General features: G+C 30.4%; 2 protein-coding genes across 2 annotated transcripts in view; one reads left to right on the top strand and one right to left on the bottom strand.

The window, feature by feature from the left end:
* The window catches only part of Gat (sodium- and chloride-dependent GABA transporter), an 82357-nt gene extending 69325 nt beyond the window's left edge, over positions 1-13032 (top strand). Inside the window, exons 8-13 of the mRNA XM_087155399.1 lie at positions 1397-1509; positions 2332-2463; positions 4823-4925; positions 6877-6977; positions 7660-7827; positions 9934-13032. Of these exons, the coding sequence (XP_087011525.1) occupies positions 1397-1509; positions 2332-2463; positions 4823-4925; positions 6877-6977; positions 7660-7827; positions 9934-10032 (716 nt within the window). The 3' untranslated portion in view covers positions 10033-13032. The remainder of the gene's footprint in view (positions 1-1396; positions 1510-2331; positions 2464-4822; positions 4926-6876; positions 6978-7659; positions 7828-9933) is intronic.
* A 3269-nt stretch (positions 13033-16301) lies between these two features.
* LOC147801279 (uncharacterized) lies at positions 16302-16771 on the bottom strand. Its single transcript, XM_087154472.1, has 2 exons — positions 16629-16771; positions 16302-16533 (listed from the first exon to the last, which is right to left on the bottom strand). Exons 1-2 carry the CDS (start codon positions 16769-16771, stop codon positions 16302-16304), a joined length of 375 nt encoding a protein of 124 aa, XP_087010598.1.
* Between the last annotated feature and the right edge of the window lie 10847 nt (positions 16772-27618).

The raw sequence follows: 27618 nt of genomic DNA, 5'->3' as shown, positions 1-27618 counted from the left end.
TAAAAATCTTTTATTCCGCTTCTTTGTGTATGCTGTTTTTCCGAAGAATAGTAGCCATAAAATATTTTTTTTTCAATTTACCGCTAATGATTTAAGCAATTTACCGGTTGCAGCTCGACTTTATAGATGTTAAACTGAAATATGATACAATAAATATTTATTTGAAGTTATTTTTCGAACTTAGACATTATGAGCTTTAAATTCGTGATAAATATTCAAATTGTTTGGAATAGTTTCATACTGCTAAAAATGCAACTTTTACAGTTTCTTCAGTAATGAAATTATGGGAGCCAACTTTGTTAAATTTAATCTACTATATTTGGGAAAAAAATACAGAAATGTTGATCAAATAATCCTCTCTGTATGGAATATTCATTTCAAACAGAGACTTGAAATTGTTAATATTTTCCCTAAATTAAGATTTTTTATGACTACATAAATATGATACAGAATACTTTTATATCAAAACTGAAACAGTGGCATGCCCCGAAATACGAGGAAATCACGGAGAGCAAAATCGAAACTGTAAGGTGAATTGTCAAGTACCTCCCAGAGTAATTTATGCAGCAAATTATTTGGTGTGCCAAATTTGGTACACCATTGATACAATTTCAAGAAACCATTTTGATAAAAATTAGTGATATAAGGGCATTTATCGATGCCCATTTGACATCTTTATCACTCCAAAAGTGAGTTACATCCGATATTTTGTTTTCAGATTCTTCTTTTCGAAAAATAGGGGAGTTTAGCTCTTTTAAGACCACATAAGGAGAAAGCATCTCTTCCCTAGGGCCGCACGCTCCGAGTTTATACGTACTAAACAGCACGTATAAGTACTAATACAAGATAAGATGCAAGAGTACCGAATTGAGATCATGTTCGTATGATCTTGGGCCGTTAGAGACAGAAAGGCTCATCTCATATATGATACCGTGAGACATGAAGGGAGAATCGCGTAATTGGGGTAGCGTAGAAGTTAATGGTTTAAGATATTCAGAACTTGATTTATTTATCAGTGGATGTATAATATCGGGAATTTCAAAGCCATGACAATCAACAAACATCACTCAATTTCATCTTAATTTTAATTTATTTCCAAAGATTTTACACATTTATGACCAAGACTACTGCGAGAGATGCTCAACATTTGGCCAAACGCTTTGGAGACACGTATTGCTTCAACGCAACATAAAATGATGTACATCCCAAACGTACCAGATGTATTTTACTGCCTCTAAATGCATTTTCTTTCATTTTTTCCCCTCTAAGATATAACTGACAAATTGTAGAATATTTAAATTCATAAGAATGTCTTCTGAGGTATTTTTCTTAGTTGAAATATACAAATAACTTCTTGCTCATATACATAATTTCATAATTATTTTTTTTTCCTTAGGTCCTGGTTTAGCTTTCTTAGCATATCCTTCTGCTGTTTTGAAATTACCAATATCACCATTATGGGCTGTGCTCTTTTTCTTAATGATATTAATGTTGGGTCTTGACAGTCAGGTATAAACAAGATTATTTTTATACTCTTATAAATGAAATAAAATGAATATTATTCAAAGATAAAAAATTAACTGGCCTTCGAAAGCTAACAATAAATTATTTTATTTAAATAAAATCTTGAAGATTAAACTAAATTGCATTAACAAATGTTCATTTATAAATTTTAAAGTTCAGGTTCAATAAATTATTAAATTATTAGTTTTAATAAATTGTTTATAAAATGCCTCTTCTTTTTCTTTTCTGAAATAAAAAAATATAAAAAAACAAACATTTTTTAAATTAATTTTACGATATTGATTATGTATTTCATGCTGGTATATGTTCAAATTAAATAATACATTGGATAAAAAAAGGTAAGTCAGACTCATACACCACTGGGAAAATTGTCTTTCAAAAGGTATGTATTTTTTTTTCAAATAATTAATTTTAATGCATAGAAAAGGCTTCAGATTAAATAATTTTTAAAATTAAGAAGGAACTTACCGATTAAAAGAAATAATAGTTTAATCCATTTAAAAAGAAAACGCATCCTTTATTTTCTTTGCTGGAAAAAAATTTAAAAGCATTTAAAAAAATTATTTCTTTAAATAAAAAACTTTTATACGTCAAAAATATGATTTTTTCCTACAAAGCTTTTATAAAAAATGATCAAAAAATATAATTTTAATGTAACTATAAGCTAATTAATAAATCATTTATAAATTCATATTTTTAAGACTACTTAGCCTAAAATCTAAATATTTTATTTTTAGTTGGATTAGGAAAGCAAATCAATACTTTTATTTAAGAAAAGATTTAGACTAAAATTTTTTCTTATTGCAGTTTTGTACGATGGAAGGTTTTATTACTGCAGTTGTTGATGAGTGGCCAAGACAATTAAGACCTCATAAAGAACTGTTCATAGCTTTTGTTTGCGTTGTATCCTACATCATGGGACTTTGTTTTGTTACGCAAGTAAGAATTACATAAATTATTTCGAACTGTTGCTTTTGTGGTTTTATTTATCAACCAATGTCATAAACGGAATGCTCCATAACGCATAAAATTTAGGATGTATTTTTAAAATCCCTGATATAAAGTTATGTACCCTTATATTTTCAATTTAATATTTAAGCGAGAATAAAATGACAATTTCAAAATCTGACGAGTCGTTTATTAAAGAAGGTGAGATTAAAAACATCAAAACTAGTTTGATTATCGGAATAAACTTTAAGATGTTTTTAATAACAACCTTCTAACTCCTCTTTTTTCTTCCTGTTAAACAGATTTTCAAGTATTTAAACCCTCTTTTCTCCATAGTGATTCCCTGGATTCCGGAAAAGTTTTTATTTTTCCCTCGCTTAAATATTGAGTTGAGATTTCTAACATGTGATTTTTTTCTACTTCGTATTTGACGCGAATTTTAAAATGGTTAACTGGAGTGAAATAGTTTTTTCTGCCTTTTTGGACTGAAAAATTTTAAATAACTATTAGAGCACTTCAAAAAATTCCTTCAAAAAATATTGCGATATATTATACTAAATATGTTCTCACTCCCAGATGGATGTTACAAATCTTGCTAAATTAAATTTACATGTTTCCAACTAATTTTTCTGGTTAAGTTTACTTTGAAATTTCAAAAAAAAAAAAAAAAAAAAAAACGCCAGCAATTATTGCTAAAAGCAAGTTATTTCTTTTTTTTTGGGGGGGGGGAGTCACATTGTTTATTCATTTAGAATATACTATTAGAAGCACAAGCCTTCCTAAGTATAAAGAGAAAAGGGCCCAATTATAATCACTAGGTTTCTCATAGGATTATAGAACTAATTATTTATTTTTGAACTATTAAAACACATTACTCATAAAATAAAAAAGAGATCTCTTTTTAAAAAAAGTATAGACTTTAAAGATGGTGATGAGAATGCCAAATTTTGTTCAAAATTTGTTTTGACAAAATTTGTTTGTTCAAAAAAAGTTTTTGTTTAAAATGTTTGGCATAACATCGACGAATATATGTATTAAAAATATAAGCTAGTGAATGTGTAAATGAAATAAAAATAATATTCATTCCTTCTATTCTTCATTCTCATTTTTCCAATGTGAAAAAATATTTCTATTTTAGACACATAAATTAAGAAAGGTAGAAAGAAAGATTCTTTTTAAAAATAAATTGTATACACTTTTTATGAATGTTTCGTACACTAAACACATTAAAACTATTGGTGTTTATACGTTTAAGGGATAGGTTTAATAACTTAAATTTCAAGTTGTTTGATTCATATAACAAGTTTAAAAGCATCCAAAAATACAAATATCTTACGTAGAGCTTAGGATAGAAGATTCAAACAATATGTGCGTAATTATGCTGGATTTTATCATTAAAAGATTTAAAATTACTCAGTATTTTAGTCTCTTTCACAATTATTGATTGTGCTCATAGTAAACTGCTCATACAAAATGCCCAATGCTGATATAAATATTGAATGTGTTCTTGAAAAATACTATGCTCATAATAGTTACTGCTGAACCAGTAATACTCCAGCCAGCAATGTATGAAGCTTATGTTCCAATCAATATTCATTGTTTACAAACTATTTTGCAAAAGTTATCGAAACCTCGTAATTTAGAAATATTTGAGTTATGCTGTAAGAATACTCGTAGTAGCGCATGAGAATTAACTCGTGATTTTGAATTCTCTGGTTAGTGGACATAAGGTGTTTAGTAATCACCGTAGTGAGTTTTTAAAATCCTTGTCTATACATTACGCACAATTTGTGGTCCCAAACAAATTTTTAATTAATAAAGAAACAAATACGCCATCAATGCCTGCCAAATTAACAAATGAAACAAGCATGGTAAAAAAAATTAAAACCAGTTTGATTGTCGGAAGAAAGTTGAAGGTATTTCTAACAATACCCTTTCAACTTGCTCTCTGATCTCTTTGACAACCAAGCTGGACTAGATTTTTTCAATCCCGTCTTCCTCAATAATGCTTTGCTACATTTTGATACCGTATTTGTTTTTTCCTCTTTTTAATATCAATTTGTTACTCCTATTGAGTATACTTTTTTGGACTTTATTTGAAATACGGTTTCTAAAAATAAGTATTAAAGATGGTCATTTCGAAGCAAACTGTGTATGTAAATGCGCTAACAAGGGAAGTACATGTCTGTAAAAATCCTATTGAAATGAAATTAAATTAAAGAGCATGGTCAAGAGCTTGAGATGGGGGTAAAGATTTACAGCAGATGTACTTCCTTTGTAAGTGTGATCTTAAATTTCTCTTTTATTTTTAGTTCTTTTTAGTAATTTTTCCTTAATTATACCATTTTAGGGTGGAATGTATGTGTTCCAGTTATTTGATTACTATGCTGCGAGCGGGATCTCACTACTTTTCTTAATATTTTTCGAAGTAACCTCCATCTCCTGGTCATATGGTAAATAATATAATATTATATTATAGGACAAAAAATTATACAATAGAGCCTCGATCTAACAACATTAGTCGGATAGGACAAAAACGTCGTAAATATCGGGACGTCGCTATATCGGTGACATGAAAATTCACTTAACACTATGTGGTCCGCATATATTTAGTGATAAGTTTACCATGTAACCGGTTCCGTGTAACTTGTTCCGCATTGTAAAATAGTATTTTCTAGTGGTAGCGAAATTTAAGTTACTTTTAGTTTAGTATTTTTCATTATAAGTAATTTTTTCACCACTAAATATCAAAAATTATAAGTATGATATAAAATGCAACGTTATAGTATCAAACTACTGGTTACTATATTAAAAAGTAGGCGTAACTATCTTTCTTTAACGAATTTTACTATATAATTTGCTACCACTTTATAAAAACTATTCCAGAAAGCGGAGCAGTTGGCATCCCTGTACTCTATTGTCCCTTGACAAAATGTCACATGAATATCAGGTTGCAACGCGCGACATCTATGCGTTGTCACCAGCCATTAACGTTTGGCTTGGACATGGCACCAACGTGTTGTCACCGGCTGTTAGTGTATGGCTTGCGTATGGCACCAACGTGTCGTCACCGGCAGCTAACGTTTGGTTTTAACGTGACAACACGTTGGTGTCACTGGACATGAAAGTGTTAAAAAGTAAATTTGGAATGCATACAAATTTAATTATATTTTGTTAATTGCCTAAATACGATTTGAAACTTGGATGTAATTTTTCATCCATATTAAAAAACGGATTAAAACGTTCAATTCAAATTCTTGTTTAAGCCACGCAGTTTTGCTTATCGTAAGATCTACCTTTTTTTTCAAATCTATTCAAATTCTTCAAATTTTCTATACTTAATCTTACTTTTTTTCAGAAATTATTCTACTGTTCTGAACATCATATAAATTAAATTCTGATTCGACTTCATTGCCGAATCGATACTCTACTTGATAATTACTTATTTTTAAATACTATAGCTTTTCGGTTGAATTGCCGGAATTGAATTCGGTTTAAATTGCCAGAAATTTTTATAAGGGTGGGCCAATGTAATTTTAAGCGTTTTTACACGTAAACGTAATTTCAATAAGTAAGACTTTTAAAATAAAGACAGTTTAAGACTTTTCTTCATAACCAAGCACTAACAGCCGTGGTGGCTCAGGGGATAGAGCATTCACCTTTTAATGAGGTGAACCGGATTCGAATCTCAGCGACGGCTACTCGGTGCGAATTCTGCCCCCGGCTCACGCCGACCACAGTACTGCCCTAAAATATCCTCAGCGTTAGACGGATCATGAGTTAGAGTCCTCTTGACGTCAACCGTGGGAGGTTTCCCCCTACATGTAACGCAAATGCGGATTGTTCCTCCACGAAGGCAAATTTTGTTCGATACTTGATCCAGGAGTTCCCTTATCTTTTGGATTACGCTCAAAATTTCAAGGCCATGGAGTTGAACATTGTTAGTCGTAAACCCAAAAATTGGGTCGGCTGTTCCACGACTTTCATTAAAATGAAATAATCAAGCACTAGAGCTAACGTGGCTCAGGGGACAGAGTGCTCGCATGATGACCCGAGCTCGAGTCTTGGAGTTGAGTGGTCATGAGAATTTTGCTCTGAGCTTGCACGGACCACAATTTTGACATAGTTATTATATCGAGTTTTTTTTTTAAATAAAAGTTTTTTTTTTAAAGTAACGAAGCTTGTTTGTTAAAATAGCAGATTTTTTTTAAAATAACAGTACTAATCTGCTCAAAAATCAAGCTTCCGTTTTTAAAAAACTTTTCTTTTCTCTGAAATAAATGGTTTTATACTGACACATAAACAGACAGGTTTTTTTTCTGCAAATTTAACAGATATTTTTTTTTTTATAGTGTAGTGTTATATGCTTTGGTCTTTTAAACAAATTATAATATTTTTTCTTAGGCGTCAACCGTTATTATGATAATCTTCGTGATATGTTAGGCTATTATCCTTGCTTCTGGTGGAAACTGTGTTGGGTGTTTTTCACACCTTGCGTCTGTGGGGTAAGTTTATACATTATTTTAAATTCTGTTAATATTATGGAGATTTAAAGTCGATGCATTCGGGAATTTAAAAAAAAATTTCCACGCTAAATAAAGACGTTAATTGAAATTTTTCACTTCTTTCTTTTTTTGGGTAAAAGGATGAGCTTTTAATGCTAATAAAAACTAAGAAAAGATTTTCATAAGTTTTTTATTTCAAACAATAAGTCAAAATGCTTGCCTAAAAATGGTCATAGCTTGAAATGCGCATTTACTCATAAATACTCAAAATACTTATTTTAAAACCCACTTCTTATTTTCATAATTTAATAAGCCAAGCCAATTATAATAGGCTTATAAAAGACTTTGTGGGATTACATATAAATATATACGTATAAGTTTAAATTTAAGTCTTACCCGGTTGGGGTCATCCTGGAGTGATGAAACCCTAAAGCATTATATAGTCAGATAACTATTAAAATTAACTTGCAATTAGTCAGTAAATTAAAACTTTAAAAATTAGCAATAAAGTAAATGTTTAAGTTAAGTTTATAAGTTATAATAATGGTTTCATTGCTTCAAGACATTTTAAAAATCTTAATAATTCTTTACTTTTAACCTGGGATTGCATTTCAATTTATTGTGAGAGTAATCAAGAAAATAAATTTTGCTTGCATTTAAATATTAATGTTTAATTTTGCAGGGAGTATTTCTGTTCAGTATAGTGCAGTACAAACCTCTAAAGTATATATCTTATGAATATCCATGGTGGGGCGAAGCTATTGGATGGTTGCTGGGATTATCTTCCATGCTATGTATACCTGCTTATGCTATTTACAAGTACTGTACTGTGACTGGCACATTCAGAGAGGTAATTATTTTACTGTCGCTGAAAAGTTGGTAATCATCTATTTCTTTATGTATGCACTTAATTCAAATTTTAGTATTTAAAATATAGTTAAAATCTGAAATTTAATATGTAATTGGTAAGTTGGCAAAAAGGTGACCTTTTTGTAAAATTGGAAAGATCTATAGAACATATAACAACAGCGGGAAGCTCCACTTTCGGCCAAATGTGGGTAAACGCACCATTGCAATAAATAATTTTTATTAAGGCTGTGACGTATATTTTTCACTAACTTTATTTTTCTGCTATTGTCAAGAGTTACGAAAACATCTATAAATTGTTAGTAATTCAATTAGAGTAAACACTTTCTGTTGAGAACTTTTTTAATTGCGTTAGTTAACTTAAAATAGTACTAAATAAATACTCCTTAATAGTACTGCTCTTTAATAGTTAATAGTTCTCCTTAACTTAAAATATACTAAATGATTTGCCTATTGATTTGGTTAATGATGCATGTATGCACCATTTTATTTCTAACATAAAATATTATTTTTCATGCACAAAATTTTTTTGTGTGTTTTAATGAATGTAATTTAAGCATAATTCAATGAAAATAATACTACATTTCATAAAATTTTATGCTTGGCATGAAAGAGGTCAAATACCTTTTCCCATTGAAAACCACTTCATTTAAAACTTTACTGGATAAAATTAATATTCTATTCGTATAGCTGATCAAGACATATTTTAAAATCAAGCATTTTAAGCGTTTACACTTATCATTCAGCGTGTGGTTATTTTTTATCAATTCTAGAATTATATGTATATCACATTTGTATGAAATTTTATTTATTTATGTTCAAAATTTTTAACAATTATCTCTTTAGTACTTCTAAATAAGTTTACACGCCTTATCGTTACCCAAAAAACGTAAAATTAAATCGAAACTTAATATTTTTTATCGTAGACAGATTTAAAACTTCATAATAGAAGGATATGATTCCCCAAAATAATTCTACTGTAATTATAGTTCTGTCTTACCTGGTAAAAAAACCCGGTATGTTGTCAAAGCTTTACATTTCTTACAAATGCTTTATCACTTTAAAAAATGTGTACTACATTGAATGAGCATGATGTGCTTCATTGTTACATCAACACTTATACAGTAGCTTAACACTTGTATAGAAACTTTCTGTACTGCCTTAGATAGATTGGACTCTGTTAACAGGTCACTTTTTGCATCAAAAAATACAGTAATAAAATGTTATATCACTGCATATTATACACGTTTATTCAGAATAACAATGCAATAAATAACGCCATATTGAATACCATTTTGTTGTCTTTCTTAAATACAGTTTTACATTTTTTGATATTATACATTGAGTTCTGCTTTATTAAGTTTTTATATTTTTCGACTACAGTGAAAAAAAGCATGTTTTTCAGTTAGTTCATTTCGAAGAGACACAGAGAAAAAATTCTGATAAAATTACAGCATTGTATGGTAATGACATTTCTGGTAAAAGTAAACCATAATTCTAGTCTATAAAACCAAAATATACGATATTTAAATCATTCGTTAGGTAATTGTTTCGTTAATATGTTAATATCCGTTAATATACCGTTTTGATTTTTAAAATTATTGTTCCTATTACCACACATTAAGTAAAGAATACAAAACCGAAAAGCCAATTTTACCGAAAAAATGATTTTTATGTCATGCTCTGAGTCTAGGGTATCCTGATAAAATTACCAAATATTACCACTTTTATCAAATTTTATCACAGATGATTAAAACCATATTCTAGTGTTAATCTTACTAAAATCATTACCAAAAGTACGTCGGTAAAAATTACCGATATTAATGTTGTTCCCCAATAGCCAGAAACACTGTAAATTTTACCATATTCTGGTAGTTGCCATTTTTTTACTCTGTGTGGGGTGACTGTGTGCTATCATATCATTGTTGGCCATTGCTGCTTTGGTTTTTATTTCTAACATAGCATCCATTTTAACATATCAAGCTTTCATACAGAGTCATATAGAATCTTTGCATTGTGAGAGAAATTGACTTTTTATGCTTAACTTGCATTTTAATAAAATTCTAATAATAATTAATTATTCTTTTAGCGGATGAAAGCCCTCTGTCGACCTGATATAAATATTCAAGAAGAAATACGAGAAAGAAAAATCCGAGAACAAGCAATGAGTGCAGTAACATCCGTATAAGGGCTTTCAAAGCGATGACTAATGAGCAAGTCTGTGCTCTTCTGCTGCAATCCGTTCACCTACACTATTTTTTTCTCATGCATGTGCAGCAATACACACCATCTGCAAAGTCTCCCTTACGTGACATTAGAAATTAAAATTGAAACATCGTTAAAGATAAATAACGTGTTTTATTTTTGGGTGATAAGGTTAGACTTGAAGCCCTTAAATGCAAGTCAAATGCATTTCATAATAATTAAAGTAACGTTTGCTGATCAGACTTCATATGTACAGTCATTAATAGAAGCATTTTTAGCGCAAGATTTTACATACTATACCATATATTTTTTTCATGGTTCGAAATGTTATCCTTGACCAGCTATTACCTACCAAATGACTTTCGAAATTTATTACCTCTTCATGAAATGAGCATTTTAAAGTCAAAGAAAAGTTCAAAGATTTCTCCAATATTTTCATATCTCGACCATTGTAAATATTGTAATCAAAATTGCTTCTGTGTATAAATGTGGCTGTTAGAATCTAGTAACATTATGTCATCTTCTCTCATTGTAGACTTAGTCGATATGAATTTTAAAGAATCTCTTATGTCAATTAACATTATTTATTTACATTTCATTTCACATTTTAATTTTTTGAACTATAATCATATATTTGATTCAAAAATTTTAAAACTGTTTACTTTTAAATTGTTTTATTCAGTTTCGAAATATAAAGAAATGTTGGGTTAAAATTTTATAAATGACTTTTTTTTTCAAGTTAACTTATGTTTCAGTTTTATAATTATATTACTTTTGTAAATGAGTTGTAATTTTTCTGTTCAATTTTTTTCAAACTAAATTATTCTTTGACTGAAATCGATTTCGATCAAATTTTTTCATTCATTCAACTCACATTATATTATCTACAAGTAATATTTTTCCATTTCTTCATGTAAATTGAAAAATAATAACTTATTTAATTTTTTTTCAATGTAAACTCAAATTAAAATAAACTTCTGAAAACTTAGAAATCTTATAAACTGGTTTCAAGGTTTAGTAGTATTGCAGTTGTTTCCGGAATTAGAAATGAGCTAGTGCACATGGGTATCACAAATATCTCCGAGCAACCAGAAAAAAGTACTTAAAGTTTGTGAAAAATGTAATGAATATAAAGTGAATGAATATTGTGATTGATTATAAATTCAGTTTCTATTGTTTCAAATTACAATTGTCATGTAAAATTAAACATTTGAACCAAAAAAATTCATCAAAATAGGTGCGAATAATAACGATTTAATTAAAATTTATGAAATCAAATTCATTTTTCTTTACAAATTAAACTTGTTTTTCATATTTAAAGCAATTTAAATTTTCGTTCTTTGCGTTTCATAGTATACAATTTATATAGCAAAATTAGTCTATTTTTAGAAATTTTCAGTGTTTTCAAATTAATAATGGTTTAAACATTTGCGACAGACAGTTGATGTGAAAAACACTGCTATTGTTTGCGCTTGCTTGCTAAGACAGAAAACGTGTGTATAAAATGTTTATACAGCAGAGCATTGTATGGTAACTAGTACACTGAAAAAAAATTCTGGATCAAATTACGGTAAAAAATATGGGCACTGAATGTGCAAGTATTTTTTACCGTAAAGTTCATTTTTACTCTAAAATTTTACGGAACAGAAAATCTGATGTATCGTAATTTTTACAGTATTATTTACGGTAAAATCACTGAATTACTGTAACTAAATAAATATTACTGTAATTTTATGGTAAAAATAGACTTAACGGTAAAATGGCTTTTACGGATGTTGCATTGAGGGTGCCAGAACTTTTTACTGTAATTTGACCCGGAATTTTTTACAGTATATTTATGAAAGAAATGATTCATTTTAAGTTTATCTTGAAATTGACGCAGTGTTGTGCCTTTGGCGAGACGTTGCAGCTAGAACCAAATCAAATGATAAGTACAAGCCGATGTCTCAATTCATCACTTACATCAATTACTCAGGAATGACGCTAAATACAACAGAAGACGGGGAAAATAGCTTTATTTTCGATTTCTTAAGCGTCAATAAGACATCTCATTTGTTTTATTGAAATTTCCTGTATCATTTTTATTGTTTATTTGAAGTATAATGTACATTGCTGTACATATGTAACACTTATGCTTATTATATATGTGGCATAATTATGCATTCGCGATGTTTAAAAGATATTAAAAAGATAGATGTGCAATATTATCATATTCATTTTAAATAATTAGCTTTTAAAATATTGCAAAAAACTCAATTATGAAACCAGCTGCAATCAAGAAAATGTCAGTGCTATAAAGAAGTTTGTAGTTAAATTAATTTCTTGAAAACATGGTGTCCTTTATAATTTCGAAATCTATTATTTTTTTAGAGAAAAATAGAAAGTATTTCAGTAAATATTATTTTATTTGGTATATATCTCATTCAAATTTGTAAGACTGGTTTGGCATGCAGCAAATTGACGGCAAAAATAAGTAAGAAATAAAAATGCAAATGCTTTTTTTTTAAATTGCACTACCTCATATTTTCAAATATTGTCATATAATGTACAATATTTTCAATGTTTGTTTATATTTATGTCTACTTTTTATTGAAGGGGATGTGTAACTAAACATTTAGCAAAATAAAATTCACTTAAAATTACTGAATTACATAAAGCAAAGATTATTTTTTTTATTTTACTTACATATTAAAATGTTAAAAGCTCTTTTTATTTAAGGAATTTTTAAAAATGTGATTATTTTCCAAACATTTTGTGATTTAGTTCGCATTAAAATTGTTATAACCTATTATTTAATTGTTTATTTCCCACATACTATAATCTTCATAAAATAAAAATAAGTAATAATTTCCCTTTCTGTTTATACTATCACATCCCCATAAGCAAACGTTTCACATAAATGTTTTTATTCTTTTTTTTTAGATTGATTTATTTGTGTATTAAAAGTCGCCTAAATAAAAAATAAAATGTATCTAAGGTACAATATGTTTATTGTTTTTTACTTGACTCATTTTACGTTAATTGAATTGATTTAAATAACTAATTTAAAGATGGGAATAAAATATAACAAAATTTGCTGAATTACAAAAACTATAAATTGTTTAAAATAAATACGAATATGGCAGAAAATTAATTGAGACAAATTAAATAATTTTTCTGACCCTTTTCATTGAAGTATTTTATATCAAACAATATTTTAAGAATTTTTGTCCGAAAATTTTTCGGAGAATCAAAAAAAACATTTTTTTAAAAATAATTTTCTATCGTTTCTACTTGGTCTTCTATCAATTATTATAATTTCAAAACTTTTGTTAAAATGCCCTGAATGCCTGATTAACAACAATAATTTTCTTTCGAAAAATACTTTAAAAGTAATTAAAGTGTCCAACCAATTAGTTACTTTCTTCATACGACATGATCACAAGTTGGACAATTTAGTCAGAAAATTTTTCATTCTGTAATTTGTTTTTGCTTAGTGAATATCAAAGTTCCTAAATATATTTGGGATACAAACGATACAAAAGATATTAGTCTACTCAATGTGTAAATATATCATAGTTTTCAATAGCTTATTTTGAACAGAAAATGTAACTGCAAAAACATGTCTAGTTTTTCTCAGGTAATTAAATAGAAATCCCTCCTAAAATTTCTAACTGCTTCAGATAAAACTGATTCCAGAAAAATATTGATCTGCAAAATACATTACGACATTATTAAAATGTCAACTTGATTTGTTTTGAGCTTAATATAACAATAGTCCCCAATTGCGTAAAGTGATCAGAAAATTTTCATTTATCTCAATATGTTGATGCTTCGCCGGGCTGCTGGACTGTCACCTGTCGGTGCAAACTTGCTTCTCCTCTCCAGAGGGGGTGACCTTTCACGGCGGCGAGTCAGAAATTTTTCAGAATACCCATACAACAGGGGAAGGGGACGAATAAATTATTCCCTTATCTGAATATGTTGTTTCTTAACGTTCATACACGGAGGAAAAAATTCTGGTAAAATTACATTACTGAATGGTAATTACATTTCTGGTGAAAAAAAAGAAAACCTGGCCCAAAAAACCCCCAAATTATACGGTATTTAAACCACTAATTTGGCGATTTTACGTTTACATGGTAATTGTTTGCCGGTAATTCTGGTTTTCAAAATTACAGTTCCTATTACCATACATTTAGTAAAAATAAAAAAAAAATACAAAGTTGAAAAGTAAATTTAATCGAATGAATGGTTTTTATGCCATGCTAAAGCCATTCATTCGTTTTATGCCATGTTAAAACCATTCAAACCATTTCTAAGGTATAATAAAATTACAAAACTTTACCAAAATTTATCACAGGTTATAAAATTATATTTTATTGCTCATTTTACCAAAATCATTACCAAAGAGCTTCGGTAAAAACTGCCTAACTTTTTAGCTTTCTTTCACTGTATATTTTACCCTATTCTGGTAGTTTATACCACAATGTTTTTCTCAGTGTAGAAATTTATACGTCATCCCTTTCAAAATCATTACCAAAGAGCTTCGGTAAAAACTGCCTAACTTTTTAGCTTTCTTTCACTGTATATTTTACCCTATTCTGGTAGTTTATACCACAATGTTTTTCTCAGTGTAGAAATTTATACGTCATCCCTTTCAAAGTTAATAATTTTCAGTAAATTAAAGACGGGAACACTTAGTGGAAAATGACTCAGACTGTGATAAAATAGGGTACAGATACCTACCTGAAAATCACTGAAAAACCTTCAGCTCTGACAAGTGATTAGCATGCAAGTACATAACTAAGGTAGGACAGCAACTAAAATTACTCGTTGTAAACCTCTTAAAATAAATCATTGAAATGTCTACTTGATTATTTAAGAGATCAACATGACATAGTCACCAACTTAGTGTTATAAACATGAAATTTCCATTATTTTCTTAATGAGCTGAATCGTAGCTAACATTTGAAAAAAATGTGACACCTTCTCTTTCAAATTAAAATGGTTTCACATAAAATTTCTCACGGTATAATATTTTCTGAAATTATTTAACAGTGCGCTGAGAAAAATTTCTGGTAAAATTACCGAACTCTATGGTAATGGTATTTCCGGTAAATAAAAAAACAACATAAATTTTGATTAATGAAGCCAAGTTATACAGCATTTAAATCATTCATTTCTTTATTTTTTCGTTCATATGGGTATGATTTACCGGAAATGTTGGTTTTTAAAATTGTAGATTATTGTAGAAAATTGTAAAATTGTAGAAAATTGGCTTTTAAATGATCACTACTCTTGCAAAAATAGAAAGATGTCAATGATAAAAATAACAAGGTCTGCCATTAAAGGAACTAACTATTTTTTGAAAACATTTAATACTTAAAACAAAACGTAACAACAAACATAATTAAAACGAAACATCAAACTTTTTAAAAATAAACATAACATTCAAACCTCTTCACTCTAAGGCGATCATTCCCCTTCTGATTAAAAACTGCGGTCACGCCACAGTCACGGTTAAGTTAGAATAGTTAGAATAGTTAGAATAGTTCCTCGCAGTTTCTCGACACTCCCCTCTTAAGTTTTAGAGATGTAGATCACTGAAACTCAAAACGTATCATTGTCCAAAACGTTGAGGCACTCTCACAACCCTACCAGCTCGAGTGGTCACAGAATCAGTTTTTCTGTAGTTATCATCAGTCACTGAAGGAACAGTTAAGTTTCTTCCTTTCAGGGTTAGGGTTGACACTATCATTTGGAGAAGTATTATTAGCAATAACATCACTACCATCCAGTTCCATAGGGCATAGTTTTTGGACAGGGTGAATAAAGTCACCAGATTTTGTCTTTATTTTTGATAAACGAACAAGTCCATCTTGACTGGGATAAGTTTCTAAGATTCTTGCTATCTGCCAGTTAAGTTTCTTGATGTTATCTCTCCATGCAAGTGCTATATCACCTTCTTTAGGAACACGGACGCCATCTTTCTTTTTGTAATTTTGTCGTAATTGCCCTTGTGATTCGACTCGAAATCTCGAACGTATATCTTTTAAAATTCTTAATCGGTAAGCCAAACGTTTATTTAAACCTTTTCCATCTGTTTGGCTAAATTGGTCAAGATCAGCAACATCATTACTTTCGTTTTCTTGCAAAAACATTGCTAGTGTAATGGGATTCAAGTCATTTACATCATCAGAAACATGGTAAGCGGTCTTGAATTGAGAAGACACTCATATTCACACAAAACAGTAACCATTTCCTCATAATTTAGTGAAGTTCGGGAACTTTTCTCAAAATCTGCTTCGTAAGACCTGCAAAACGTTCCCGGAAACCACCCCACCATGGAGCAGAAGGTGGTATAAATTTCCAAGTAATGGGAGCTATTTCTCCTTTCAGTCTCTCAAGATCATTATTTCTCAGCTGTTTTTCAAATCCGACGAAGTTAGTCCCATTATCCGAGTAGACCTTCGAAGGTCTTCGGCGTCGTGAAATGAACCTTCTTAGAGGCAATGAGAAATTGTCAGTTGATATAGCAGTCAAGAGCTCTAAATGAAATGCTCGGTAGATAACACATGTTATTCGAAGTATCCACACCTTTTGTCTTTAATATACAAAGGACCAGCCACATCCAAACCAATTATCTCAAATACAGATGCTTCCCTCACTCGGTCTTCCGGTAATGATCCCTCAGGAATACTCGCTGGTCTTGAATTGAACCATTGGCATACAACACTCATCTTTATGGCTTTCTTTATGGTTCGTCTACTCTTTAAAATTCAATAATTTTCTCTTAACGCAGTCATTAAAAATGGTACTCCTGCATGTCCTAACTCTTGGTGCTTTAGACTTTCTACCACATGATGATTTGATGGTAAAAGTAGTGGAAGTCTAAAATCTTCTTCATCTATTCTCATGAAAACTTTGGTTTTAACCCTTAGTATCCTTTATAATGTCTAGAGACTTAAATTGATTTTCCGTCCCTCTAAAGAATTCTTCACGCCACAGTTACGGTTAAATTTTTTAAAGTTAGAATAGTTCCTCGCAGTTTCTCGACAGTGATTCTTTAAGATCAAGTGCATTTATTTGAAACTGTGTTTAAACTATGTGAACATTTCCTTTTTTTGAGCAATCATTTTAACCCTCCAACCGCTGAGCACCTGGGTGAAATTGTACCGAAATTTCCCTGCTACGCACCACTCTCCCATTGAATACCATAGGTAAAACCGATTTTTTGATGCCGGTGCAATTAAAATTTCGTAAAAAGCCGGAACTGACTCTCACAGGGTCACACTGCTGCTTCATTACAAATATAAATATTGATTGAATGAGGTACTTCCCCAATCTGCCCAAGAGACATTATTCAGGTAAGAGAAATAAAGTGACATGTGAAATAAGTCTCAACAAATGTTTAATTACGCGAAACTAAAATTTTAAACTTACTCTAAGCATGTACTTAACCATGTCTACAATGTTAATAAGTATGTATATACCATTTACTTTGGTTTAAAAATACCGAAAAGTTGCAATACAAGAAGCAATAAATCACAAGCAAAAATTACTTGCAAAAAAGCTCAGGGAAACCAAGCAAATATATTTTCCATAGTTAAACAGTATCAGGCTTATATAGTTCTAGATATTTCCTCTTGATATCAGCATCTCCGTAACACTAAAAAAAACATTTATGCAAGGTGATTCTGCAATCGTGTGACAATATTGGACTGGAGGTAGGGCACATCATAAAAATTAAGAGCTGCATAGGATTCTGGAAATATCATTATACGCCGCTAGGGGGCGCTTCCTTTGTTATGAACTGTTTCTAGATGAGCCTTTGAATAGGTACTTTTATTTATCAAAATTATCCTAATTTTATTTCAATTTTATGTTTTCTAACAATTATTGTCGAAAATTGCATTTAAGTTGGTTCTTTATTAGATATTCAATCGTATTTTAATGATTTGAACAGTCAAACTACTATGTAAAAGTTATTTCTGCGTTTATTGGAATACAATTTTCATTAATTTAGATTAAGTTAGTTAAGATAATTTAGATAGATAAATTACCGGTTCAAAAGTACATATAGAAACAGTTCATGGTAGGGAAGCACCTCTAGCGGTGTACAATGACATTTTCGGACATGGGTTCCTACGCAATTCTTAAACCTTATGGTGGGCCCAACATCCCCTTCAAGTTTTGCACATGATTATAGAATCACCCTGCATATTACTCGCGTGAATTAACAAGTGCTCTTTCGTATTATTCGAACTCTTAAAAACTATAACAGATACTTTTGCCAAGAATCAAATTATCTTGGAACAGATCTACTACCAACATTGACGTATACTAGGTTGTTATGCATACTATTTTGAACCGTTCCAATATTAGACTGTTACATACTGGCCTGGGCTGATCCAATAAGCAGAATCAGGCTTGATTAAAAACTCCAATGGATTCAAAAAATATAACGATGGTGCTTTAGAACACAAATGGGATTTTAAACAGAAAGTGTAAGTTTGTTAATGGAAAATGGAAATAAAAGTGAAAAAAAAAAGATAAAAAAACCGCGGTAGTCGAGACAGGTACGCAAATCAGGACAAAATGCATTCCCACTAGCTATGAAGAGGTGGCATGGAACTCATGTCATAAGCAAAGGAATCGGAATTCGTATGAATGAAACTAAACTCTAGGGCCTCAAAATGAGCTGATGTGACAGGGATGGAAATAATTTTGACATTATGGAAATTAAATTTATGGCCAAAATTCCAACAATTGATGATTTATCGCATTCTTGATAACGAACATATCTATCGTGTTACTTTAGTCTAAATTTTAAAGCTCGTCTGGGTTGTTCGATGTACCCAAAGTCACACAGTCGAAGTATGTGATAAAAGCCCCAACGATTTTCAGTGCTGATAGGAACTTTAAGTGACTTAAATTTAATTTTGTTAACAAGCTTGAAAATGACTTTAAAACTAAAACGGGATAGAATGTTAGCAATATTATTGCAAACGGAAGAGAAAAACAGTACAGTAACAAATTCACTGTAAGTATTAGAAGAAGAGGAGCTTTCTGGCATTGTTTTGTTCTTTCATTCTAGTCTATTTTTCTGTTTCTCTTTCGGTTACTGCCGTTTTTCTTGTTTTGTTTTTCACCTTTATTTTTCCCCTTTTCCGTTCGCAATTTCACGTTTTATGTTTCAAATCACTTTTGAGCGTTTGAAACAATGACGAATTTTGCTATCATCTTCACGCATTTTTAAAGCAATGGAATTATACACCGAAGAGCCATTACATTATAACCACCCTCCATCTATAACAACGGGCTCGCCCAGGTTTTCATGGTTTCTCGCTTAGGAACAATGTTTTCATGGGGCACATTAGGACCCATAATCCTCATAGAACAATCCCTGTCGTCTGTAAGCTATTTGAACATAATTGCAGACCAGGTTCACCCATTCATGGCAACAGTTTTTCCTGTGGGTTATGGTGTTTACCAACAGGATAATGCACCATGTCATAAGGGTCGAATCGTTATGGATTGGTTCGAAGAATATTCCAGTGACTTTCAAGTCATGTCTTGGCCTCCAAATTCCCCTGACCTTAATCTAATTGAGCATTTGTGGTCCTACTTGGAAAACCAAATTCGTGCTGCCACGCTACCCCCTCGCAATGTGAGGGAATTGCAGGACCAGTTGGTGAGCGCTTGGTACCAGATACCTCAGACTGCCTATCAGCACCTTGTGGAATCAATGCCACGCCGGGTGCCAGCAGTTTTGAGGGCTAAAGGTGGTCCTACATGTTATTAGCAGGGTGGTCATAATGTAATGGCTCTTCGGTGTATATTTTCACTTCAATTTCTCGGGATTATTTATTTAATATCAGGGCCTTATAGTTGAAATACAAAGTTAATGCACCTTTTAGTTCCACTTTCAAAAAGCTCAAACTGAACATTGATTTGTACAAAAAAGGCATTGAACAAAACAAATAGTAAAAAGTGACAAAAGCAAAGCTTCTTTTGACGCTTATTTTATGGATTAAAACTTCCACCCAGGGTTATATAACAGGCCTTCGGAAGTAACATCTCATTTTAATGAAAGGTAATATGATTCTTTAACAGCGAAATAAATAACTCTAATGAATGGTGCATTTTGTTACCGAGGCATTGGGGCTTTTCATCGTGCTTGTTAGAGAAACTGACAAACTGTAAGTAGTAAGAATAAAAATAACGAGAAAAATAAATTTTAATATAATATTACGAATATGCAATAAAAATGTGATTTGAGTAACGATAAAAATTTAAAAGAATTTTAGAAATAAAATCTTTATAAAAGAATTATAACCTTGACCTACTTTGCTCCAAATTAATCTTTAAGATGATTTTGAGAAAAGAAACTTATTTTTACACAGATGAGGATAAAATATCAAAGGAAAAAAAGTTTTACTGAATGCAATAAACAGGTAAAAAGGAGCTAATTTTTCTTTAAAAAAAATATAGAAACCATGTCGCTTTTCTTAACAATGTATCTGAAAGTAACTGATTGAATTTTTCACTTTAAGTTCATTTTAACGAGCCAATAACAGTAATATCTTAGAAATGCAAAAGGTTTGAGCTTATACATTTAGAGAAAGACAAGACAGAACGGAATACCTAATTTAAAATATGTTTTTAAAGTACTAAATAGTTAATTAAAAGAACTGCAAATGTTTCTATGAACACATTTTAATTCCATATGTTTAAAAATATAATGATATTTTAAGAAAACAAATGATTTACATATCTTTACAATAAGGGAAATTATACCAAGAATCCCGACTTGCTAGATGGTATAGAGTTTAACTGGTTGGTAAGGAAATTGAATTAAACGAAACATAAACTTGTGGAAATGTAGAAACATATGTTTGCCCTATATTTATATAGTTTTAAATGTCAAAGAATCAGTTTTTAGGGATCTAACTCCGTAAGACCGAACTTGTAAGACATACGAGTAACTAATTCACAATCCATCAGTCATTAACGAATCGCTCTAATTTTTTGGAGATTTTTCTCTTGGCTGTAGTTGGTCTTAATTACAATTGAAGCTTTCTATTCTTTTAAAATTTGCAACCTGAATTAAAAAAAAAAGATAAAAAATCATGTTTTGTTAATTAAAAAAAAATACCAAACAGGAGTGTGTGTTGTAAAAAACTTCTGGATTGAAAAAGTTGGCAAGACATTACCAATGTCTTAAAAGTGGTTGTGCATTTATTTTAAACCATGTTTAGAAGAAGGGAGCATTTTCTTCTGTTAGCAAATACTTTATGTTTAGAACGAAATCACAGTTATTTCTCAACAAATATTAATACAGACTGAATGGACCACACTTACCAATTTTCCCATGAACGGTTAAAAAGAAAGAGGATATCTTTAAGAGCTATACGTAAACGAACACTGAACTACATTAAGCCAATGATAATTAAACGTATTTTAAGCATGTATTAACTATAACTGTACTGTTATAATTTATGTGCACCTTGTCTTGGGATATTAAATGTAAAGTACGGGATAAATTTAAAAATTATTAAAATGTACTTAAAAAGTGAAATATTATTGATATATATATATATATATATATATATATATATATATATATATATATATATATATATATATATATATATATATATATATATATATATATATATATATATATATATATATATATATATATATATATATATATATATATATATATATATATATATATATATATATATATATATATATATATATATATATATATATATATATATATATATATATATATATATATATATATATATATATATATATAATATATATATATATATATTATTGATATATATATATATATATATACATATATACAGGGAATTCGCGATAACTCGAATCTGATAGAACAGACGAAAACCTTCGACGTATCGGAAGTTCGAACTTACCGTTAGTTTCGATTTTGGACTTTCAAAATATTGTCGGATTATTTAATTAAAGCTTATTAATTACAAATCTTCTAAATGCATACAATATTTAAGATTCATTTTTCTGACAAGCCATTTACGATAAGACTGTTTGAAGCACTTTATGATACCCTGGTCCATCGGCTGCAACTTTGCTGTTGTGTTTGGCGGGAGAAACTGCAAGTTTACTGCTTTCAAATTAGGTAGATCACTATGCGCTGTGCATTTATCCACAAAGAGTATCACTTTTCTTTTTTTATCGAAGAATTTCCGATCCAATTTTCCTACATAGTCTTCAAATAAAACTGATGTCATCCAAAACTTTTTGTTAGACTTGTAATCCAAAGGATACGTTTTTACATTCTTGAAACATCGGGGATTTCGGTATTTTCCGATAACAAGTAAGGGCAATTTCTCTGTCCCTGACGCACTTCCTCCAACTAGGACAGTCAAACGTTCCTTGCTCATTTTACCCCCGGAGCAGTTTTCATCCTTAAACATCTTAGTCTTATTTTGAAGACATTTAAAAAATAAACCCATTTCATCAATATTGAAAATATCATTTTAACTGCATCTTTGAAGTAAATTTGGTAACGTTTCATTTAACCACTGTTCACATATTTCAAGAGGGACAGCTTTAGCTTCTCCATGAAGAGTGCGAAAGACATTGTGTGTGTGTTGCAAAGGAAGGGGCAAGATACCAGCTCCTAGTTTTTTTCCCCTTGCTTTAAAAGATCCAAAAAAAATCGATTTAAAGGGAGTAAAATTCGAGTAATCGAGAATAATTAACATGAAATTGAAGATAAAAGGGTCGGGACCTCATAAAAAAATCAAGTTATAGTAATATTCGAGTTATCGTACTTCGAGTTAATGCGAATTGACTGTATATATAAATCAAATTAACATTTTCAGTAAGAAAATAATAATTACAAATGCAATTATGCAGAGTGATTCTGTTTAATGAGGGAAAAGAGCGTTATTTGAGATATTATGTCATATCTCATTATTTATTTACAATTAGTATTTATTTTTATACATTATTCTAATTTATGTAAGTTTGAAAATTTTATTAGAAATATGATGTTAAATAATAAGTTCTCTTTTAATCAAAAAAATGTGTGATTTATTACTTAATAATTTTTTTATAGTTTCTTATCATATTTATTAGACAAAAATACCAAAAAGTGCATCAGGTCAATTAGGACAATTATTTTTGAAATGTTCTTTGCTGTCAATTTAGATTGGAGATGAAGGGAGCTATTTACATGGGATAGGCATGTAGAATCCTTCTGACCTGTAAACAAGAGGATGTTAATGTATAACTACTGTAAAACATTTTATTCAAATAAATAGAAAAATTTTCCTTAATTAAATGAATTTATCCATTCATTTCAAAAAATATATTTATGAAATTCTAGCTCATTCCACGACATATCGTTTACTTAAAATCACGTACATTTTTAAAAATGACTTAATTTTATTTTAAAAAAAGTAAGAGCAAAACTATATTTAAACCCATGTTATGAAGAAAATGGAATATACCGCACGTTACCATGAAATGAATTTTTATTTAATAAAATATTTCAAACAAGCAAACATTCGTTCTTCGTACGTGTTGGCAAAAAATAAATAATCCCATATTTGTATTAATCAACGCTAGGAAATCTTGCACGAAACTGAAAGACATAGACTGACACGACTAATTACGTTAAAATATGTCCATTTTTTTATTTATCATTATTTCTTGCCCTTCCTGATGCCTTTACATTATTATATTAAGCAAAATACGTTTTTAGAAGTTTACCCCAACAAAATAAAGTTTAACTATATTCAGAATTATTTAGCATAATGCAATTCTTCTAGGACAACCATGGACGATAGTCACAAATCATCTTAATAAACAAAATCTTCTGGAATTTATCCATTTGGTTGACGTCGTGAGAAACTTATTTCCGTAGTACCTATACTTAGTATTTTGGTATCCATATTAGCATATTTCGTACAGATTAAAGAAACACCTACTAACATGATAAAAGCAATTTGTATTACCATAATTAATTAAGCATCATTGGTATCAATAATAGTAAAGCGATTTTTATGGTTCTCATATGGATGGTGTTTTCAATAGAAATGTAAACAATAACAATCTCGAGCTCGGCACCTACTCTAGTTTCGGTTAAAAAGTTTGCAGCTGCTTACTACATGTTATTCTGATAGGCGATGTTTTCAAACGGATAATTTTTTTCTTCAATAAAATAAATAAATTAGATAATTTCTGAGCTCAAATCTGCCATATTTCATAAGATATTAATGTTAATATGTAATTCTGGTGAGTTTGAAGGGAAAATTTGTTTCAGTTTTTTAGAGATATGTTGTTAAAAAAGGTGACATGGTTGCTAGATTTTGAATAACTCGCTTTTTTGGCAGTCTTGATATGGCCCCTTTCCATAAGTTTATTACTGTTTGTTCTTGTTGCAAGCTGTGCACCATCTTACGTTAGTGTTAACACTTTTAGCATTGTAAACACCAGTATTGTTAGCATTGTAAACTCAAGTAATAAGTAATCAAATACTTTGTTTGCAAGAATCTCAAAGCACAATGATGCCAAATGGCTTTAAAATACAACGGAAACAGTAATCCGGAAATTTAGGCGGTAGCGAGCTTGCAGCGTTCCCTAGTGTAGGAAACACCATCCATACGAATGAGTACCTTTTCTCCATTAATTTAGCTTTTTAACACAAATTTATACATTTATTTCATTTTGTACCTACTACTGAAAATAATTGTGGTTCTCGAAAATAATTAGTAACGTCACTATTATCCTAAGGAATATTTTCGATGAGCTAATATCAATACTTATTTCGAAGGTTATAAAAAAAATCATCAACTAACTAAACTAATGGTTAACTGAATGGCTAAAAATACTACTGGTATTACTGTTACAAATGCTGGGATAATAGTTTTTTAATGCTGTTTTCCGAAACGGATAAAACCCTAATATCATCTTACTACATATACATATAATACGTATATAACGCTTTTTAATTATGTGTTGTATGGATGATAGACTGAATGTAAACGATAACAAGTCTTTCTAAAACCGGAAGAAATTTAGAAAACTCCCGGTGTATCCCTCCGCTAGTGTTATGCTTACGAGGCAATGTGTGAACAGGTTTAATATTCTAAGAAGTTTTATTAATGTGATTTATGCTTAAATTTACGTGTAATTTTATCATTCATAAGAGTTTCCAGTAATTTATAAATTCTAAATGGCTGTGATACTGAAGCAAATTTAAGAAAATTAATATCGCAACATAAATATAGTGTAAGGTTTGCCTTGTTTTGAGTGTTATCGCTTACTTGGCTATATTTGTGGCAAATATCAACGTTAGTTGTTTTTTGGGTTGCATCTTGAAGGACATAGCATGCCAGCGAAATCCTCCAAATTCTTATGTTGTTTGTTTCATTGAAACTTAAAAATTGCGTTATACTGTAAACACTACATGTATAATAATTTTTGATGGCACACTTTTTCTAGCTTAAGCGTAAAAATCAATCGGAAGTAGTAATCCGGAAGTCTTACTGCTAATTTTAACCCCAAGGGCCATCTGTGCTTAACTCTACACGGTCAACCATCCTATTCGGATGACTCATCGGATAGAGCGTTCGCCTTCCAATGAGGTGAACCGGGTTCGAATTCCAGCGAAGGCTAGTCGATACGAATTTCGCATCCGGTTTGCACCGACCATAGTGCTTTAGTAAAATATCCTCAGTGGTAGATGGATTATGGGTAAGAGTCCCTTTGCCGACATGCTAACCATGGTAGGTTTTCGTGGTTTTCCTCTCCATGTAACGCAAATGCAGGTTAGTTCCATCAAAAAGTCTTCCGTGAAGGCAAATTTCTTCCAAAATTTAATCCAGGAGTTTCCTTGCCTTCTGGATAGGGTTTAAAATTTTAAAATTACAAGGTTACGGAGTTGAACATTAGTAGTCGCAAACCTAAAAAATTGTTTCGCAGTTTAACGACGGTATTATATATATACCTTCAAACCCCGCTATAGTGAACACGGTTTATAGTGAACTCCCGGATATAGTGAACGAAATGTTCGGTCCCGTGCCTTGCTATACACGTGTAATGTTATTTTTTGTGGATATAGTGAACCAAAAAAGTGAGGATGTTGGATATAATGAACTTTTTTCTGTCTTCGACTGATTTTTTTCTTCCTTTTTTTGTAATAATTTTGAAATTTCTACTTCAAAATTCGACAGATTTTTAAAACCATCTATAGCATGGAATGTAGCGATAAGCATTTTCTCTTGTTTGCTTCTTTTATCTCACTTTCCCATCCCTAAACAAACCAAGCAGATGTTTCCAACCCAGGCAGATAATGCACCAGTAAGGTGTCAGTGGGATCAATATGCATTTTCTGTCAGAGAGAAATTATTCGTTATTGGTCAAAGGGTTGGACACTAATATGAGTTGATAAGGCCCTCATTTCAACTCCTTTTTGCTCTTAGTTCAGTTAAAAGAAGTCTGCAAACAAGTGTCTCAAATTTAACTATGGCGACCAGTAAGCGTAAAACGTTCTCCATTGATGATAAAATGGGCACAATCAGAAAAATTGAAAATGGATGCAATCAAGTTGATATTTACAGGAAATATAAACTATCCAAACCTGCCGTTTGTAACATATGGAAAATGGGCAATTAATTATGCCCATGAAAAAAATTTCAGTGGAAGAAAAAAATTGAGAAAAGCAGATCACAAGGATGTTGAAGAAGTATTACTGAAGTGGTTCACCATTTGAAGAAGCCGCAATCTTCCAGTATTTGGACAAATGTCGATGATAAGCGGTTTTATGAGACTACTTTTATGTGCTCGAATGGCAGGTTAGACAGGTTTAAAAAGCGGATTAACAGAAATTCAGGAAAAATTATCTGAGAGTCAGGAAGTGTTTCCATATCTGATGTTAAGGATAGCTCATCAGCTAAAAATTACTAATTTTTTTTTGCACGCAAGGCGCAGAGTAATAAAAATTAACACATTTTTTGCTACTACATAATATTTTGGATTTGTCATGATATGAATCAAAAGTTCAATTAACCAGAAGAAAGATTAACTATACATGTAGTATTATTTAAAATATTATATTCAAAATTCATCACAATTATCAAATAGTTTAATAAATAACTTCAGTTTTATTGTATTAAATCTTGTTGTTTTCCAATGCTTAAATTTATAGAGACTCGCTTCAATTACTGTAAGTATCGTTATGAGAAACACATGATTTTATGACTATGCAGCAATTTTAAGTTCTGAAATTATAATATTATTTTTTTTAATTCAAAACCAAATTATCTGTTTGAAAATATCGCCTCACACAACAAACTGCAGTAAGCAGCTGTAAACTTTCAGAAGACGTGAAGGTACGGATCTCGAGATTTGCTTTTGTTTACATCCATCCATTGGTCGTTACAGGCAACTGATTGATCATTGATGAATTTTCAGTTGCTAAGAAAAGGAAGTGACGTCAATTTAAACACCTCCATTTAATGGACTATGCTATCTGCTAAGCTGCAAGTTAATATTTTAAACAAGCTTGATTGAACTGAAG

Source organism: Parasteatoda tepidariorum, chromosome 11 (assembly GCF_982258835.1).
Source record: "Parasteatoda tepidariorum strain Cologne lab strain chromosome 11, Ptep-v5.0, whole genome shotgun sequence".
Taxonomy (NCBI): domain Eukaryota; kingdom Metazoa; phylum Arthropoda; class Arachnida; order Araneae; family Theridiidae; genus Parasteatoda; species Parasteatoda tepidariorum.
This window is presented reverse-complemented; position numbering and strand designations above follow the sequence as displayed.